This window comes from Lissotriton helveticus, chromosome 3_1, assembly GCF_964261635.1.
Source record: "Lissotriton helveticus chromosome 3_1, aLisHel1.1, whole genome shotgun sequence".
Taxonomy (NCBI): Eukaryota; Metazoa; Chordata; class Amphibia; order Caudata; family Salamandridae; genus Lissotriton; species Lissotriton helveticus.
The window spans coordinates 759,690,035-759,710,631 of NC_136061.1; the positions used below are offsets into that span (position 1 = coordinate 759,690,035).

General features: G+C 43.7%; 1 protein-coding gene across 5 annotated transcripts in view; it reads left to right on the forward strand.

The window, feature by feature from the left end:
* Nucleotides 1-20,597, forward strand: part of SBF2 (SET binding factor 2) — a 2,295,537-nt gene that overhangs the window by 2,204,452 nt on the left and 70,488 nt on the right. For all 5 annotated transcript variants that reach the window (XM_078680952.1, XM_078680953.1, XM_078680956.1 and 2 more), the window contains one exon: nt 14,340-14,427. In XM_078680952.1, the coding sequence (XP_078537078.1) occupies nt 14,340-14,427 (88 nt within the window). The remainder of the gene's footprint in view (nt 1-14,339; nt 14,428-20,597) is intronic.

The following is a 20,597-nucleotide window of genomic DNA, read 5'->3' on the forward strand; positions in this document are numbered from 1 at the left end:
GTGAAGGGGTAGAATACACTCTAGAGGGTCTGTGGGGTGGTCAAATCCACAATTCTCACCTCTCCGCCGGTTATACTTCCGTCCCGGCTGTAGCGTCAGAAATTTCCAAATAAAGAGTAGTGCACAGGAGTAGCTGGTAAGTACCAAGGTGGAGCACTAAAGAGGGGAAAACAAGTGTGAATTTGAGAGTTGTGCAGCCACCATGGTTTAAATGTACGCTAAATATGGGTGTATATTTCGAGGCATATTAGAAATGACCGAACACCATGGTGTGCCACTATACACTTCTATAACGAGTGATGTCTACTAAGCCGAAATCTCCAATGGTCAATATCATGATTCAGCCTTAAATTAAAAGCGCCCTCACTAGTTCTGGAAACCACCGACTGCACATGTGCAAAGCGCAACCTAGGAAAAGTGACTTAGTGAGCAACAATTTAGGCTCTGTCTTATTAAATAACTATGTCCAGTTCCAGTAGCACAAAACTACAGAATTCATTAACACTAGCAGCATTTAATATCTTTAAATATCCCATAAGTATCGGGAATTTTTTTGAAAAATAGAACCAGTGGGGCGCATTCAAAACGAAAAATATTGTAAAGTATAAAACTCAAAAATTGCTTCAAACGGGTTGAAAGTTTCCAAGTAAAGCCCCCGCATTAACTCCCAATGTTACCCAAGGCTCACCTAATAATGCTCCCTGCCACGTGGTAAAAGAGTGACTCCGCTGGCGGCGTGGTTCAAATTCTGCTGCCGGACGCGAGTGAGTGCCAGGGTCTCCATCTCATATGTAAACGGAAAAACGAAAAGGCTGAAACGCCGATCTCCTTTCCGGAAGACCTAATGTGTGCCAACCCCGGAAGTCGGTTTATAGAACGACAGTGTATAGCGGCAACACAACAACACAGTATGTATTAAGTTCAAAGTCCAAGTGTAAAGAGTATAAGTGTATGAATTTGGCGCGAACTTAAAAAAAAATGTGATCCCAACTCGATCATTTAAACTACACTGACCCTAAACGTACAAGGGGAAATGATGGCATGTATCAATGGCGAATAGCCTCGCCTTTACTAGGTGATACTTGGGCTGTGTGGTCCCATAACTACGTGAATTATAAGTTTCAAATTACCTACGTTATATAAAATAATCAACCCAATAACGTTGAATCAAATTCAAGACAGAATTTAGGGGCGTAGTAGTAGACTCAAAATAATCACATACCGGCAAGGTAGTGGTGCAGCCAGTTATAGTCATCCTGGGGTTGATTCATAAAATCCCTATGTATAGAGAAAAGCCGAACAATCACCAAAGAAAGAGTAAGAAGATAGAACTGGTGACAATTAACACCAGGTGACAGTAACACTGTATAGTGATCATTAATTAATAAGTACAGTCAGGCAATAGGCAATTCTTTGTTTCTACCTCATAACATTAATCACCACTCCAAATATGGAATGATTTACAGGTATTAATGGACAGGTCACAATCCAGGTAAATATGGACTTATAGATGGATGTTACAGATTCCATCTATTACGCCCAACACTCTATTCCTAGCAGGCTCAATGAGGTGTCAAGTATATGCAGAATACCACTATGTCAATGCTATCCGCGGGTTCTCAATCTCCTAGAAAATACTGTAACTCATGATCTGTATTGAGTCCCAGTTCCACCGCCTTAATGCGCATTATCCAAGTGGCCTCTGCCCGGCGTAATGACAGTTCTCTGTCTCCGCCTCTGCGATGGGGTGGAATAATTTCTATGCCAAAGAAATCTAATCGCTTGTAATGTCCTTGTTTTTTACAGGTCATGGCATGTATGGCCATCTAGCATTGGGTATCTAGCATCCCCTTGTTTAAGCGCTCTGGCATGTTCACTGATACGATCCTTCAGCATTCGAATAGTGCTGCCCACATATTGCTTCTGGCATTTGCATACAATTACATAGATGACGAATTGAGTCATACAGTGAATGTTCTGCTTGATAGTCTATTCCCTACCGGAAACCTACAGCGTGCAACTCGGTTTTGCAAGCCTCCAGTGCGCACCCTACTCATCGAGTCAATGCCATCCCCTATGGGGAATTCACCAGGGCTAGGCGGAATTGCAGCAGAAATACAGATTTCCAATCATGCATACGTGCCATGAAGAGGAGATTTAAGGCCAGGGGTTACCAACAAAGAACCCTGGATAAAGCAGAGAAGCGCATACTTCAGGTTACACGCACTGAGACATTGAGGGAAAAGAAGTCCACCAAACTGCTGCACAACCAGTGAAATTAGTCGCAAATTACAGTCCAAAAGAAGACATCATGACTAGGACCATGCTTAAACATTGGAACATCTTAAGAGACGACAAGTCCCTAGAGACATTTACCACCAGTAGACCAATGGTCACATACAGAAGAGGTACTACTTTGAGAAGCATTCTAAGTCCGACTGTCCCCCCTGTTATGAGAGACAATGACTGGCTTACCAAACAAACGTTAGGCTTTCACAAGTGTGGAAGCTGTGGCATGTGCAAATGGGCACTGCACAATACTCACAAATTTCAAGGTCCAGATGGTAGGGAATACACTATCAAGCAGAACATTCACTGTATGGCTCGATTCGTCATGTATGTAATTGTATGCAAATGCCAGAAGCAATATGTGGGCAGCACTAATCGGATGCTGAAGGATCGTATCAGTGAACATGCCAGAGCGCTTAAACGAGGAGATGCTAGATACCCAATGGCCATACATGCCATGACCTATAAAAAACAAGGACAGTATAAACAATTTGATTTCTTTGGCATAGAAATGATTCCACCCCATCACAGAGGCGGAGACAGGGAACTGTTGTTACGCCGGGCAGAGGCCACTTGGATAATACGCCTTAAGGCGGTGGAACTGAGACTCAATACAGATCATGAGTTACAGTATTTTCTATGAGCTTGAGAACCAGCGGATAGCATTGACATAGTAGTATTCTGCATATACTTGACGGTATGTTACCTTTATAACGCAACTTTTACAACGCACTACCATTACAACGAAACTTTTACAACGCAAAAACTATTACAACGCATGTATTTACAACACATGTTTTTACAACGTAGGTACCTTTACAACGCATACCATTACAATGTAAGTATTGGTAAGTATATAATTATAATTAAAATGTTATATGTTTGGGTTTTTTAAGGGGTATTTTTAGGGTTCAGGGTCAGTTTTGGGTTTTTGGGTAAAGGGGTATTTTTAGAGTTTAGGGTCAGTTTTAGGTTTTTGGGTAAAGGGGTATTTTTAGGGTTCAGGGTCAGTTTTGGGTTTTTGGGTAAAGGGGTATTTTTAGGGTTCAGGGTCAGTTTTAGGTTTTTGGGTAAAGGGGTATTTTTAGAGTTCATGGTCAGTTTTGGGTTTTTGGGTAAAGGGGTATTTTTAGGGTTCAGGGTCAGTTTTAGGTTTTTGGGTAAAGGGGTATTTTTAGGGTTCAGGGTCAGTTTTGGGTTTTTGGGTAAAGGGGTATTTTTAGAGTTTAGGGTCAGTTTTAGGTTTTTGGGTAAAGGGGTATTTTTAGGGTTCAGGGTCAGTTTTGGGTTTTTGGGTAAAGGGGTATTTTTAGGGTTCAGGGTCAGTTTGGGGTTTTTGGGTAAAGGGGTATTTTTAGGGTTCAGGGTCAGTTTTAGGTTTTTGGGTAAAGGGGTATTTTTAGGGTTCAGGGTCAGTTTTGGGTTTTTGGGTAAAGGGGTATTTTTAGGGTTTAGGGTCAGTTTTGGGTTTTTGGGTAAAGGGGTATTTTTAGGGTTCAGGGTCAGTTTAGGGTTTTTGGGTAAAAGGGTATTTTTAGGGTTCAGGGTCAGTTTTGGGGTTTTGGGTAAAGGGGTACAGGGTAAAAATAAAGTAAAATTAAATTTAAATTAAATTAATTAAATTAAATTAAATTACATTACATTAAATTATATTAATTTCAATTAATTTACAATTAAAAAATTAATATATACTTACCAATACTTACGTTGTAATGGTATGCGTTGTAAAGGTACCTGCGTTGTAAAAACATGCGTTGTAAATACATGCGTTGTAATAGTATTTGCGTTGTAAAAATTTCGTTGTAAAGGTATGCGTTGTAGAAGTATGCGTTATAACGTCATATATCCATACTTGACACCTCATTGAGCCTGCTAGGAATAGAGTGTTGGGCGTAATAGATGGAATCTGTAACATCCATCAATGAGTCTATATTTACCTGGATTGTGACCTGTCCATTAATACCTGTAAATCATTCCATATTTGGAGTGGTGATTAATGTTTTGATGTAGAAACAAAGAATTGCCTATTGCCTGACTGTACTTATTAATTAATGATCACTACACAGTGTTACTGTCACCTGGTGTTACTTGTCACCAGTTCTATCTTCTTACTCTTTCTTTGGTGATTGTTCGGCTTTTCTCTATACATAGGGATTTTATGAATCAACCCCAGGATGACTATAACTGGCTGCACCACTACCTTGCCTGCATATGATTATTTTTAGTCTACTACTACGCCCCTAAATTATGTCTTGAATTTGATTCAACGTTATTGGGTTGATTATTTTATATAACGTAGGTAACTTGAAACTTATAATTCACGTAGTTATGTGACCACACAGCCTCGCCTTTACTAGGTGATACTTGGGCTATTTGCCATTGATACATGGCATAATTTCCCCTTGTACGTTTAGAGTCAGTGTAGTTTAAATTATCGAGTTGGGAGCACATTATTTTTTAAGTTCGCGCCAAATTCATACACTTATACGCTTTACACTTGGACTTGGAACTTAATATATACTCTGTTGTTGTGTTGCCGCTATACACTGTCGTTCTACAAACCGACTTCCGGGGTTGGTACACATTAGGTCTTCCGGAAACGAGATCGGCGTTTCAACCTTTTCGTGTTTCCGTTTACATATGAGACGGCGACCCGGGCACTCACTCGCGTCCAGCAGCAGAATTTGAACCACACCGCCAGCGGAGTCACTCTTTTACCGCGTGGCAGGGAGCATTATTAGGTGAGCCTTGGGTAACATTGGGAGTTAATGCGGGGGCTTTACTTGGAAACTTTCAACCCGTTTGAAGCAATTTTAGAGTTTTATACTTTACGATATTTTTCGTTTTGAATGCGCCCCACTGGTTCTATTTTAAAATTTGTTTTCCCAATACTTATGGGATATTTAAAGATATAAAATGCTGCTAGTGTTAATGAATTCTGTAGTTTTGTGCTACTGGAACCGGACGTAGTTATTTAATAAGACAGAGCCTAAATTGTTATTCACGAAGTCACTTTTCCTAGGTTGCGCTTTGCACATGTGCAGTCGGAGGTTTCCAGAACTAGTGAGGGCGCTTTTAATTTAAGGCTAAATCATGATATTAACCATTGGAGATTTCGGCTTAGTAGAAATCACTCGTTATAGAAGTGTATAGTGGCACACCATGGTGTACGGTAATTTCTAATATGCCTCGAAATATACACCCATATTTAGCGTACATTTAAACCATGGTGGCTGCACAACTCTCAAATTCACACTTGTTTTCCCCTCTTTAGTGCTCCACATTGGTACTTACCAGCTACTCCTGTGCACTACTCTTTATTTGGAAATTTCTGACGCTACAGTCGGGACGGAAGTATAACCGGCGGAGAGGTGAGAATTGTGGATTTGACCACCCCACAGTACCTCTAGAGTGTATTCTACCATTTCACTCATTAGACTCTGTTTCCCTTCTTGTAGGAATCTTGACATTCTAGCCATCTGTCCAATAGGTAAGATGGTCCTCTAAGGATAGGTTTGTAGCTTGCTGCATGCCCTTTACTCCTTATCACCTGCCTCTTGTTTCTTTTCTTGTTTTCTTTGGCACTTCATATATATCTGGGAAGATGCTTTTTTGTATGCGGAGCTCTGGTTACAGTAAATGTTTGATGATGGTTATCGAACATGACCCAGACTCGATGTAATTATTAGATTTCAAGATGCTGTTTGACGAGCCTTAACATAAATTGTTTTCATCACATGTTTAAAATACAAGGCATCCATGAAGGCTTTGACATATTGCCAGATGGATGCATGGATTAGGTGACTTTTGCTTTCTTGTGCACACTCAATGTGTTGGTCTGATTGGGATGTCACAACGGGTGAAGTTGTCACGTTTTAGTAGTCTACCACCACCTGTAAATATATGAGGCCAGTACAATTGTGTAACGTATTGCCATTATACATATTTAGCCCTGAAGAAGTCTTGTGTTACACCCTGACGAAACATGTGTTGGCTGGGCACCTGGAAAACTAATAAACCAAACGGAAAGAAAACGCCATCGGGATCATATATTGTGTGATTGTGTTGTTTTGGAAATACTTTCAGTATTAACACTGTTAATGAAAATCATGTGTGCACAGGTCATCTGCATTACTGTTTTGAGGACTGTGGTCCGATTTGGAGGTTTTGGGTTATCCTCTCACCTATAGCACCGTTGAAACTTTTGTTCTTTATTCTAATGACGTTGTAATTGGAGCCAATACTTGCCGCATCACTACTAACCCTATTGCCAGTATTAACATTAAATCAGGTGTGTCCTCCAAATTATCCGGAGGTGCTCCTCCCACCCCTTTGAGGCCACCCCTCCCTCCATGACTACATCCTTTGACAGGCTGATGGAGGGAGGATAATTTTCTTTTGCTGCAGGAGGAAGTTAGGCTCTCTTGGCCAAGGGAGCCATAGAGAGGGTTTCGGTGCCAAAAGAAGGCGGTGGTCGCTATTCCCACTACTGTCTGGTCCTGAAAAAGGACAAGGGCCTTCGTCCTATCCTAGACCTATGATCCCTCAACTACTTCATAAAAATGGAGAAATTCAGAATGCTCACAATAGCTCAAGTCCTGTCTGCCCTGGACCAGCGAAACTGGTTAGTAGCGTTGGACTTGGAGCATGTCGTGTTTTCGCATCCCCATTCTGCCTGCCCATCAGTGCTACCTTCAGTTTATGGTTGACCACAAGCACTTTCAGTTCACCGTGCTTCCCTTTGGTGTTTCACCAAGGTGATGGGGGTGGTCGCAGCACAACTGCGCAGATCAGGGGTACCAGTCTTCCCCAATCTCGACGACTGGCTTCTGAAGGTGGGCTTGCCCCAGTCTGTCGTCTCTCATCTCCAGACTATGGCGAACCTCCTAAATTCACTGGGGTTTACTATCAACATGTCTGAAGTCACACCTGTCTCCCTCTCAGATGCTACCTTTCATATGTGCTGGTCTTGACACAGTGCAGTTTTGGGGCTATCCTCCCGAACGGTGAGTCCAGGATATTCAGGCTAACATACTAATGTTTCAGCCTCTATCCTAGATTTCCGTGAGAATGACTGTGAACGTGTTGGGCCTCATGGCCTTGGCATCCTGCCTAGTAACGCATGCCAGATGGCATATGCGGACTCTGCAGTGGGACCTAAAGTTCCAATGGGCGCAGCATCAGGGGAATCTTTCTAACATGGTCCATAACTTGGAGGCAACTGCACAAGGCCTACAGTTGTGGCTAACCTCTCTCCCTTCCCCAACTAGATCTCACAGTAGTGACAGATGCGTCACTCATTAGATCTGGTGGCTGTCTAGGAGAGGTGGTGAGCAGTGGTCCCCAGCGGAATCGAACTCCACCATAACTTGATGGCGCTCCAGGCGATCTAAATGGCATTGAAACCATTTCTACCCTCCATCAAGGGAAGGCTAGTTCAAGTGTTCATGGACAACACTACCCCAATGTGGTACTACAACAAACAGGGCAGAGTGGGGTTGTGGACACTTTGTCAAGAGGCCCTGCATCTCTGTACATGGCTGGGACAGCAGGGCATTTCCCTGGTAGTGCAACACCTGGCAGGTTTCCTGAATACCAGGGCAGACAAACTCGGTTGTCGATGCCTAGTGGATCACGAGTGGATGGTCAGAGGTGCTTATCGTCTTGAGTAGAGTCAGGCCTCCTGTGCACCTTTCCACCCCTAATGCTATTGCTCGGAGTTCTCAAGAAGACAAGGAATGACCAGGCCCAAAGTCATCCTTATAACTCCGGACTGGACATGGAGTTTCTGGTATCCTGAGCTTCTACAAATGAGCATGGATCCTCTGATCAGGCTGCTCCTTCGAGAGGATCTTCTGTTGCAGCAACAGGGAAGGGTCCTCCACCCAAACCTGTCAACTCTTCATTTTCTTACGTGGAGATTGAACGGCTGCAGTTGATCGCTTTCAACCTTTCTCTGAAGTTTGCAATGTTATTCAGATAGCCAGGCATCCTTCCACCAAAATGGTATACGCCTGCTGATAGAAGGAATTTGTAGTATATTGTACAGAAAAGTCTATTGACCCTCTTTCTGCTTCCCTTTCTAATATTTTGCTTTTTACTTTTGAACCCTTGCTCAGCAGATCTTTGCTCTGGGCACCTTGTAAGGGTATCTTTCTGCTTTGTCTGCTTTCCTGAGTCTGGCAGACGAACCCTCTTTATTTAAGTTAACCATTATACATAGATTCCTGAAAGGCCTTGTACATATGTCCCCACCTTCCCCTTTCATTATGCCTCAGTGGGACCTTAATTTGGCTCTTACTTTCCCAATGTGCTATTCCTTTGAGTCCATGCAAACCTTTCCCCTCCGGCTGCTCATCATCAAAACAGTCTTTTTAGTAGCAATTACATTTGCCAGGAGGGTGAGTGAACTGCAGGCTTTATCATACAAGCCTCCTTTCTTGACACTCTTCCCTGACAAGTATTTACTTCACACGAAGGCCTCTTTTCTCCCAAAAGTGGTAACACCATTCCATGTGGGACAGTCTGTCACCTTGCCCACTTTCTACGCTCCTTCACATCCCTCTAAAGAAGAGGAGGTAGGTAACTTGTTCTTTACTTCTGGTGCCAGAGTTTTAAAGACGATCAGGAATGACCCCGCTCAAGTCACCCTAGTGTCTCTGATTTGGGCCAGGAGAGTGTGGTACCCTGAACTTCTGTACATGACCATCTGTCCTCCGATCAGGCTGCCACTTTCACCCAGGACTGTGTAATCTACACCTCGAAGCATGGAGATTGGGCAAGGCGCCAACCCTACAAAAATCTGACTAAGCTGGTCCCTGCAAAAGGTTTATGGCCTGGTGTGATTCCCATAATACTGACCCAATACAGACAAAACTGTCAGATGTCTTGCTTTTTGTGTTGGCTTTAGCCCAGCAAGGACTTCTGTGGGCACTCTTAAAGCTTGTCAACCCTTTCATTTTTCTTGCATTTATCAGACCAGTTGTCCTTGTTTAAGTCAGTTGATGTGTTTTCTTAAATCTGTGGTACATACGTTTTCACCTTAGCCCTTTGTGATGCCCTGGCCGGACCTTAATTTGGTTCTCACATTCCTTATGTGTACTGTGTTTGAGCCAGAGTACTACTATCCTTTGTGTTTCATGACTCTCCAAACAGTTTTTCTCTTTGAAATAACTTCAGTTCATCGCGTGAGTGAGCTTCCGGCTTTTTTCAGTCCAACTGTCCTGTGTCCTTCTTTTTTCCCGACAAACTGATGTTGCAGACTAGAGCCGAGTTCCTGCTGAGCATTGTACTTTTATATCAATCGCATTTTCGGGTAGACAATCTGATCTTTGTGATGTTCTTTGAACTGAAGAAAGGCAAAGAAGTGCATGAGTGGCCAGTATCACTATGGATAGACCTCCTATTTGGCAAATCCTAAGCCCCTGCCTTGTCGACCACACGTGAGTGCCTACCCTTGTTAAAAGATCGTTTCCCAGTCCGATGGATAACAGAGACACTGCCCTACTTGAGGATTCACCTCACCCCTTCTGTCTTATAAACCACCACGATAAACTATAACAACCTACTCCGTCAAATTAGAGAGGATCTAAGTAGCTGGAAACGCCACCACCTTTCTTTACTTGGGCGTATTCCCACCATTAAAATGTCCATCTTGCCTAAAACGTTATATCTCTTCCAAGCGCTGCCGGTCTCCCCCCTGCCCCCTCCCAGAGGGATGCATTATAATACAGCGAGAGCTACACCGGTTTGTGTGGCTAGGGGCACGATCAAGCATGAGAAAGAAATTGAGCTATCTAGGTCCAGACAAAGGGGGATTGGGAATTCTAGATCTGCAGAGGTACTTTCAAGCAACACAGATGCGGTAGCTAGTGGAGTTGAATAGAGAGAAATCTGAAAGCACTGGCTATTCCAGGACAGGGTGATCGTGAGCCTTCCCCTCGGGAAGGTACCGTTCCTTAAAAGATCGGATGGGCCACAAAGCCTCCAAAAGTCTCTTATCACTAAGACGGTCATGGAGGTGTGGCACCACTTAGCATAACGAAGGGAACTCACTACATTCCCTTCCCCCTTGACACCTCTGTTTTAGAATGCAGATTTAACCCCCGGCCTACAATGAGGAGCATTTGCAGCTTGGCATCAGACACCATGCCGCGCTGCGGGCCATATGTTTGATGTAGAGGGAATCTTCTTCTCACAATTGCATCAACAATATAACTTGCCTGAGACTGAAAGGTTTCTCTATCTCCAGGTGCAACACTGGCTGCTACATCCTTCTAACCTCCCTACAGTTAGCAGACGGCTTATCAGATACAAGAAGTGGCTTGTTCCAAAATCCACAGATGAACAATTGATTTCTGAACTCTACGCAATATTGCACCATCCAGCTCCTCCACAGCCTACACCCAGCCAACGGAGATGGGCAAAAGAACTTGGGCGAGAGTTATATACTAAGGAGTGGGGCGATTTTTATTATAGAGCCCAACACACAGCCCGGAATACATCTAGCATGGAAGTAGCGACCTACTGGCACCTGACCCCAGTGCGTGTCAATAAAGGTAACCCAGAGCGCAGTCCTGGCTGCTGGCGTGGATGCGGCTCAACAGGCACGCTCCTCCACTTGCTCTGGGAATGTTTGAACCTCACAGATTATTGGACACTGATCTTGGATGAGGTCGATACACATTTTTATACTCAGATTTTCAGATTCCCCGTATATTCGGTTTTAGGTTTACCTAATCCAGTAACCTACCCCCTCAAATCCAACAGAGGTAGACAGATAGGGTTGGATGGATGGATAGGTTTTAATATAGCGCAGTATCACCGCCAGGTCTCAAAGCGCTTTGCATTGGGAACCCGTCCTGGTTTTTCCCTGTGAGATAGCCCCTACTGGGTATCCCCAAGGTGAAAGCCAGGCATCCCGCCGCGGGGGGCCGTTATGGAGATTAAGCAAGCTATTGCCCAGAGTTGCAGAGTGTGAACCTGTGATTCGAGTAGGCACCGAAGCAAGAATTACCGAGTCCGCGGACATTTTGGGCTCAAGACCCTGCCGCGTCGGGAGTTGAACCCTGGTCCCGGGTCTGATCTCAGCATCCGGGTCTGCCTCCTCTAACCAGTGAGCCACACTTCTCCATTAGGAGCTGTGTTCCAGAAAATCCTTGCTTATTGGGGGACTCCTACTACTTCCACGCACCTGTGTTGGCTCCACAGACTATGCTAAGGATGGAAAGGATGTCAGCCACCCTCATGAATTCTAAGACTTCTTTCCGTGAGATATGGCACCTATTTCTAGCTCTCTTATCCACTGAATTTAGAGAACGTACATGTCCTAAATATCTACGTACCCTCCAACATTCTGAAATAGATTAGGTCTTATAGGATGGGAGTATTAGACACATTTCTCCACTACAGACACACCTTGCTTCTTCTTTATGAGTACTGGCTGGAACTGGGGTAGTTCTTAGTTTACTTTATATTTGTTCTTGACACTCACATGATGAGTGCTGCAACGCTTATGGCCAGATTCGTATGTGCATATAGATCAATGAGCAAGGCCGTATATTCAATGTACTTTAATGTTCTTGATACATGTGAATTAAAAGAGTTAAACCATAAAATCTACTATGCATCGGCTGGGAAGTTTCTTCCAGAAGGTCTAAGGACTCATTCGACCAGAGCCAAGACTGCTACCACTATGTTTGTGTGTGGAAGGCCTGTCCTGGATATCTGTCGGGCTGCTCTGTGAGCATCAGTGCAAACATTCACATAGCACTGATCATGCGATACAAGACTAACAAATTTCTATTACCTGGGCCCAATTAATTCCCAATAAGCCCCTTCACGCTGGGCGAGTGTAGTACCAAACTTACTAATTTCCAATTAGTATATCATTCTCAGTTATACTTTGTGGCGATGCGATCTTTATTAATGTAATCAGGGTTTGGCAAACTAATACCTGGAACTAGTAATGTTCGTTATAAACCAATTTCAATATCTCAAATAAAGACAAACTCACTTGTATATCTATAATGTTTTATCTAAAATAATGTGATTGCTCATCAAGGACAATACAGCTTGAATCATCGATCACCACACAAGAAACCAGAAATGAAAATGACAGAAGTACATCTCAACATCAATGCAGTGAGTGAGTGGATAGGCATAGAGACAAAAGATTAGAGATCTAAACATTTGCAAAATGATTATGAAAATTCAGAATATTATACTAAACCGCAAGGAATTTAGGAAAACTACTCTCCGGCCATCAGAGCAGCAAGGCCTCTCAAGTAGAATTGAAGAGCAAAGACTAAGTCAGGATCTAGCAAACAGGAAAACAGCCAGCCCAAATAAGAGACAGCAATGCAGCCCTCTCCTCTTGCGCAGAAGGAAAACACACAACCTCTAACTCCTCCCACCAAGTACCTAATAAAATACCCGAAAATCCCAAAAGACCAAACCGCATTGTATCAAAACACACAATTTCTCATAATTCTATTGGTTAAGGAAGGGGTTGTACTGTCGCACCACTCTCGTCATGACGCTTCTGTAAGACTGTCCATTGTCCTCTTTACTCATTTTATCAACTTCCAGCCCAAGAAATACAAATTCAAACTGCTGTCATTGTACACATTTGTCTCCCTCTCGGTCATGTAACAACTTTAGAGTCTCGATTTTTCAATTACACCACTCTCTAAGGAAGTGTTCCGCTTCCGAAGATCATTTTGTTTCTCCACGCAAACTTAGACAGGCACATATGACCCCGTTTTTCACTTTCCCTTTCCCGCTCAGATTTAACCCGCTTTTATTTTCTAAAATGACTCTTGGGCCTTTTCTGCAGAACAGAAAACCATATTTCTACGGAAATCAAACACATTCATTATTAATCACTTAGAATGCTCTACCCTAACGTATCCACCCTTTGTGATGCATTTGCCCATGCGCATCCCAGGTTAAGGTTATTTCCAACACATATTAGTATTGAACTTTCAAGCAGCATTAGTCCATTGATAATAAGCATTTGCGGCCTACTTCAGCATTTTAGTTTTTGCTTGCACAATTTTATTTTCCCTCATGTTAGCTCTTTTAGCATTTAGTTTGCACATCACATGATTAATAATTTCACACTTTGGGAGTTCAATCAGAGCATGTTTTATTTCGCGAAAACCCTGCTCCATCAGCACTGTTGCCTTAACAGTCTGGCCCAATGGGAGGGGCATTTCTCCATTTCAGTCCTGCAGGACCTTTTGATCATTTCACAGATCTGCCACCTTGGGAAGTACTGCTTTGGTATTGATTCAGAAGATGAAGATTCTGCAGTTAGAAGTATTCATCAGAAGAACAAGTTACTTACCTCCAGTAACACTTTTTCTGATGGCTATTCTATCTGACCACAGATTCCTCACTGCCCTCCCACCTCCTCGTTCTGTGGAATGGTCCCTTGCTCCACAGATAAAAAGGTCGCAATCTAGTGATCCGCTCACTGTCGCATCTGATCAGTTATTGAGCCCTGCATCCCAGGGTGTGGATAATAGAGTCGTGAAAGAAACTGATGTCTGTGCACATGGGTGGTGCTAATATGTGGCTCCGATGTCACTTTCGGGGCGGTGGGAGCTTTGCAAAGAAATTCTCCAGATCCACTCTGGCATCTGGCGGTATTTACAAGGTGAGGAATCTTCGATTCCAACTAAAAGAGCGTTACCAGAGGTAAGTAACTTTCCATGGCTATGTTATCACCTAGCAGATTCGTCATCGAACCTTGATAATCGTTTGTGAGTTACAAGTAACATGTTAATGATATTGTTGTCAAGAGCATTGAAATGTAGGACCTGATATGCTAACACTAAAGATTAACAAATAAGGATTTTAAGTTTACAGAAGAGGGAGATGACGGAGTAATCCTATGTCGCGTTGGGAAATTTGCTCCTTGTTGTATTTCTTCTAATTTATATGCATTAGTTTAGGCATTTGATTGGGTAAGAGGAGGAAAGAAATTTGATCTATATATTTGCATAATTTAAAGCTAGTCATTTGTTTACTAATTTGTCTTGCAGGTCTTTTGAGGGATTACTTTACAAGAGAGGAGCATTACTAAAAGGTTGGAAAGCTCGCTGGTTTGCACTTGATGTAACAAAACACCAGGTAAAATTCTTTGATAAGCCTGTCATGGTTGATGTTTTTGTTACTCAGAAAGCTAATCTCTGAGAATGGTACATGTAGGAAGCTGGCTTTGTATATGGTATAGCACTAAAGGGTTTACCTTGCACAGAGTCCTGAGATTACCCTAGAAGTGTACAGGGCTCAATGTAAACCCAGAGTGCTCTATTTGTAGTAGTATTGAGCTAGCAGCATTAGGCCTAACAACGGAGTAGTGTGAGACATTTGTTAGTCACACAGTGACTAATAAATGACACACAACTCAAAAAAGAGATCCACATCACTTTTAGAAAAATATGCTTCTTTCAAAATGTATTTCAAGACCAACATGCCCGCAAAAAGGTAAGTATGTTTTTTAGGAAAAATACTTTATACTTTAAAAAGTGGACACAGTGCAATTTCCAAGCTTTGCAATGTCAACCTATCGAAGGACAACAAGAATGCGTTTTTTGCAGGAAAGTACTCGACTTACAGATTCAGTCTTTGAAGTATTTGGTCAACACCAGGCAGGGTTCAAATCAGTTCCAAGACTGCACCACCAATGGCACAGGGGCGGCCAGGTGCAGAGGTCAAATTCGAGGTTGGGCGGCCATTGTAAACCAATGGACACTGAGGGTGCTCGAAGTTGCGCTTCTCACAGTTAAGTAAAGCGGTGTCAAGGGTCAATCTCCTGTAGTTGAGGTAAGTACAAGGGTGGCCACAAGGCAACACCAAACTTGCACCCTCATCGGCTCAGGGACGGCTGGGTGCAGAGTGCCATCACAGCATTGAGGGGCCCACTGTTAACCAAAGTGGATATCACTCTTGAAGAAAGCCTGTACGCTCAGGCCAGGAGACTGGCAACGAAAACTCCCATCTGCCCAGCTAAGTAGAGGTAGTAGGGGACTTAGGGACACTGAGCGTTGAGGTCCTGAAGGCCCTTGCAGGGATGTTCTTAGGCGTCGAAAAACTTACCGGTCAGGTTGCGGTCTGGGGGATTCTTTAAATGAGGCTACAGGTGTCGCAGAGGAGTCCGGCAGGGGTCAGCCCACATTGGACTCTGGCTCAAATGCGCTGGGAAACCTACGCAGGTCATATGTGCCACTTAGACTTGGGCCGTGGGCGTCTGGTGCAGAGGTGGATCCTGGGCGAGTATGCAGTTCCTCAGGGCAGAGTTCTTTTTCTTTGCAGATGGTTTCTTCTGGACAGGTCCACTGTCCATGGCAGATTAGGAGTCTTTCTTGAAGGCAGGCAGCCCTCCCAGGGTTCTGGAGGTTGCTGGTCTGTGGGGCGAGTCACTCTTCTTCAGGAGGGTCTATGAGGGCTGCAGACAGGCCGGTAGAGCTAGGTCTAAGTCAGTTGGTGTCCTCAGTTTTCGCTGTAACACAGCTCTTCTTTGTTGGTCATCAAAATCTGATTTCAGGGTCTGGGGGAGCCACCTAAATACTAGATTTAGGGGCGTTTCAAGGGAATAACAGGTAAGGACAAATGGGTTGCTTACCTGGGGTGTTTACACCAACTATTATGCCACCCCCTGGTGGGGGATGCAGTTTAATCTTAGCCCTAATTGAATAAGTCCCACTATCTACAAAATTGTGGGCACTGAAAAACTTGCTTTACTTTGCCTCTAGCACGTGAGCGGTGGAGTTTACGAAGGGATGCATTCGGACGGCCATCTGCTGCTAGCAGCAGAGGCGGAGTTGCATTACAAAGGCAGCAGGCCTTTACATCTCCCCTCTCGAGCACTGCACCTCTGCCCAGAATGGGTTTTATTTCTGGCCTCCGAGAGCTGGGGCTTGCAACACTGGGGTCTAGAAATATGTCTGGTGGTGGCAGACTGCCTTAATCCAGTTAGAGACCACACCAGAGTTGGTAGGCTTTCAGGGGGCACCTCTGAGGTGCCCACTGGACACATATTTCAATAAATCTTACACTGGCGTCAGTCTGGGTTTATTAAGAGGAGTTGTTTTGTACCAAACACACCTGCGTTCAGTGAAGCCTTCAGCTGCTGGGAAACTCGAGTTGTCACTTACAATGTTAAAGAATAGACTTAAATATTGTAGGGGCTTATCTGCTTATGCAGATATGCCCACACCTAAGATATAGTGCACCCTCCCTTAGGACTTGTAAGGCCTACTAGAGGGGTGAATATCCTATACCTTAGGCAGTACTGGTTGGCAGGGCACAAAGGCAGCGTGCCATGTCAACTTTGTTGTTTTTTAATGCACCAAGTCTTGTAAGCTGCAATGATAGTGGCATGGCGTTCGTGAGGGATCCCTAGGGGACCCTTGTCCCTCCCCATGCACAAGGTTGCAAGAGTACCATTTACTAGGGACTTATAGGGGGCTGAAGTTGACAATCGTGGTACAGTTTTAGTGAAGAAGCATTGGCATAGGTAACCTCGTTGGCTGGGACCCTGTGCACTACACTCGAAACCACATTGTTTTCCAGGCAAAAAGTGGGGAGCTAACCATGTCAGAAGAGGCACTTTCTCACAGTATACTTCAAAAGTCATTGTTCTGATGGTTACTTCTAACTACAGATTTGTCACCTTAAAAATATCCCCAAACGCCAAACTGGATCTGAAGAATCGTCTCAGCAATGCTGCTGTATTCCAATAGGCAGTACATTGTGGTTCCGTGGGGACTCTGTTCTGTCCCAGACATTATGGAGCGGAGGCACACATAAACCATCCCTGCATGCTGACATTAGTTCCATTCTTTCTGTGCCCTATAACATGGATTCAAAAGTCGCTTCCCACCTTGTGGGTTTCCTTACTTTAAAAAAATTGTGATCAGTGTGCCAGGCACCAAAACCTCCCCAAAAACACAACAGGATTCAAACTGTGCTCTGACAGCAGGAGGCAGATGTCGGTCACTGATCCGCACAATGTGTGCCTTGGTGCTTGGGGTCTGATCCCAACTCAACCAAGTGCTCCCTCAAGCTTCTGAAGCCAATCTGGGTGTGGGAGATAAAATGCTACGTTGCCGTACATAAGAAGAGTTTGCGGTTGAAAGGTAGATCCAGCTCCAAGTTGCTGGACCTTTCGCAATATCATTCAAGGATTGGTCCTGCGCAAATCCCCATTCCCCATTGCATTTTTCCTGCATGTTGACGATGCACTCCAATCTCAATAAGGCCAAACTGGACTCGACTCCATCTCTCTACTAAAATTTGGTGAGAAAGTGTTAGGGCATCAATAAAAGGATCATACCACTGTGGGAGCCAAACCCCAATAATCAACTGAACCCCAGTATTTAGAACACCTTAATACTTACCCGATCAATTTGGTATCAAAATCTCCTTATGACAACACATGAAGTTTAGCAGCATAAAACTATTTTAATGAAGGAACACTAATAACTGAGGGCCTGAATTAGATTTTGGCGGGACTCCCGTCGTCCCTCCACGTTGGAGTATCCAAATACTCCACCAACCTGTTGGTATCCCGCCCATTGTATATGGATGTGTGTTGGCTGAACCGCCATCAGCATCAACAGCCTGTTTCTCGTTGCATAAGCGGGGTGCCGTTGTCAAAGTGGCAGACTCCTCTTTTGGCTAACTGTACTCCGTTACCGTCACGTCAGCGGGTTTGCACCTAGCCTACTTAGATGTCCCCATTGCTGGCTTTGTCCTAGCGGCAGTTTGCTGATGAAGTGAGTTCCTGGTGGAGTGGAGACTGATTAATGTGTACATGCATATATGTTGTGTTTGCTTCTAAAACAATATATAGGTAATATGTTATTCCCTTTTTCTTAAATATTGCATAGCACACAAACAGCAAACACACACTATTGAATGTACACCCACAGGCACTACAAGCACTACACCCACAACCACCCACAACCACCACACCAGCATAATTGTCAATACAGGTGTGTTTATTTTTTCCTTGATAAGTTGTAAAATGTACACTAATGCATTACACACAAAATAAATGCATGGAAGCAATGTAAAAATACACGACAAAGCAATTGTCAATATTTTATTCATAGTAAGGCAAGTTTAAAAGAAGCTTACCTCAAATCCCTGTGACAGCGAAGTTGATTATTGTTGTGGTCATGTGGTAAGCAGAAAAAGGAGGACCTCGACAGTGGGGTTCAAGATGGAAAAGGAAGTGGGAAACAAAAAAAGGTATGTTTCTACCTCATTCCTTTGATTTCACCAACTCAAAGTAGGAGGTATCCCTGCCACTGTTTCCTTGATGGAAGTGCACATTGTGATTTGCCCAGCAGTATTCTTGGCTGGACTCTCACCGACAGCCGCTTCTGCCTATGACAGCTTTTACGTGGGTGAAAATTCCTGGCAGAGTCGGCGGCACTCGGGTGGTCTTTCGTCCACGGACCCGCTAACATCTAAATAGAGCGAGCGGACCTCCAGGTAGGCAGGCATTGAAATGGTCGAAAAAGTGCCAGTGGGACCAGTTTTGGCAAGATCTAAATCAGGCCCAGAGCTCTCGATCAAAAAATAAGGCAAAATTGGTTAATTACAGAAAGTTACAAATTACAGAGACAAATACATGAAACTGTCATGAAGGCTCAATTACAGAAATACAGAATCATAAAACTTAGCCCAATTAGTCTAGTCTGGAAAAAATCTAAGATAAATAGACTGCGCAAGGAAAAAGAAACACCCTCCGGGAAACAGAATGAGGGGTAGGGAGGTAAGATGTGGCCCAACTCATCCCCCTCTCCTCCAAATTTAGGAGTAAAATGTAATCATAATCTCACCTTCAAATCTCAAGTCGAGAGCATGGTCGGGACATGTTTTGGCCTCCTCAGGATGTTGAAGAATTTCTTGTATATGCTCCTCGCTTCCTGTCAAAAGATGAGGATTCATTCTTTGATGATATCCTGGCTGGACTATGCGAATGCTCTTTACTGGGGTCTCCTGGAGTACTTGTTGAAAAGACTGTTGGTGATGCAGAACGCTGCTGCTATGCTTTTACTCAAGATTCCTGGGAAAGAGCAGCGCGGTGCATGCCCATCTTAAAGATTTGTATTGGTTGCTGATCAAGTCAAGAGTGAAATTTACGGGACTGACCATAGCCCACAAAGCTTTTTATGAACTGGGACCTAACTATTTGTCCAAGAGGCTACTGCACTACCAGCCTACGCTCTGTGGAGTCTTTGCTAACAGTAGTGCCCAAGCTAAAGAAGAAAAGATGGGGTGATTCTTCCCTTTCTGATATGGCTACCGAAGGCTGGAATTAATTGCCCATGTCTCTGAGAGCCATTAAGGACCTGGAGTCTTTTAGACATCAGTTGAAGTGGTTAGCTTTTTAATAAAGTTGTCTAACTCTCCCCTGTAGATCCTTTTGTCTCGCTGATCTGCTAGCGGCGAGTCACTCTATTTAGTAGCCGTGCACTCTATAAATAGTTTTTAATTGATTGATTTGATTGATGAGCCTCATAAAAATATGAACAAAACAAGCCCCTGTGAAAAACAGAAAAATTAGCCCCTCAACATAAGAACCAAGAGCTTTAATACACAAATCACATTTCTATTAAGACTTTTTGAATTTATCGGTTGCATTGGCATATTAGAAACAGCAACGTAAATAAAATTGTGTAATTATTTAGCACTAAGCCATTTCTTAAGGTAAGAGAAATCTTCCAACTACTCTGTCAGCAATTGCGCTCCAGAGTAGAAAGTGCAAAGTGCGGAGTGCAGAAAACTCCACAATCTCTGCAAACGAAGTGAAGTTCACCGCCCAGGCCTAATCTTTTATAGATTCACAATTTTGTAACATTTCAACGTTATTTCATAACATCCAAAGTTCAGCCATTCACAGCAGATACCCCAGAGTACCATTCTCCTTCAGAGCCACCATACCTCAGATTTCTTTCAGCGCGTCGTGGGAGTCTCTCTGAGCTCAGCTCAGTGCCCGTGTTCTCTCTTCAACCTCTGACCTCCATTTTGCAGCTTCTGCTACAGTCAAAGTGTTTCTGAACTGTGTATTTGCCTCTCCTTCTCTTTATGATGCCCAAGCCTAAAAAAGGGCTGTTTAGGGCCCTGCAAGACCTGTGGGAAGTGTAGGCTGTTCTCAGAAGACCCCCCTCAAACAGTGTCTAAACTGCCTCTACCCTGACCATGCAAATATTGCTGCACGTTTTCAGCCAGGAACCTCAAGGACTGAAAGGGTAGGCTGCTTCTATGGTTCCAGAAGAAGAAGG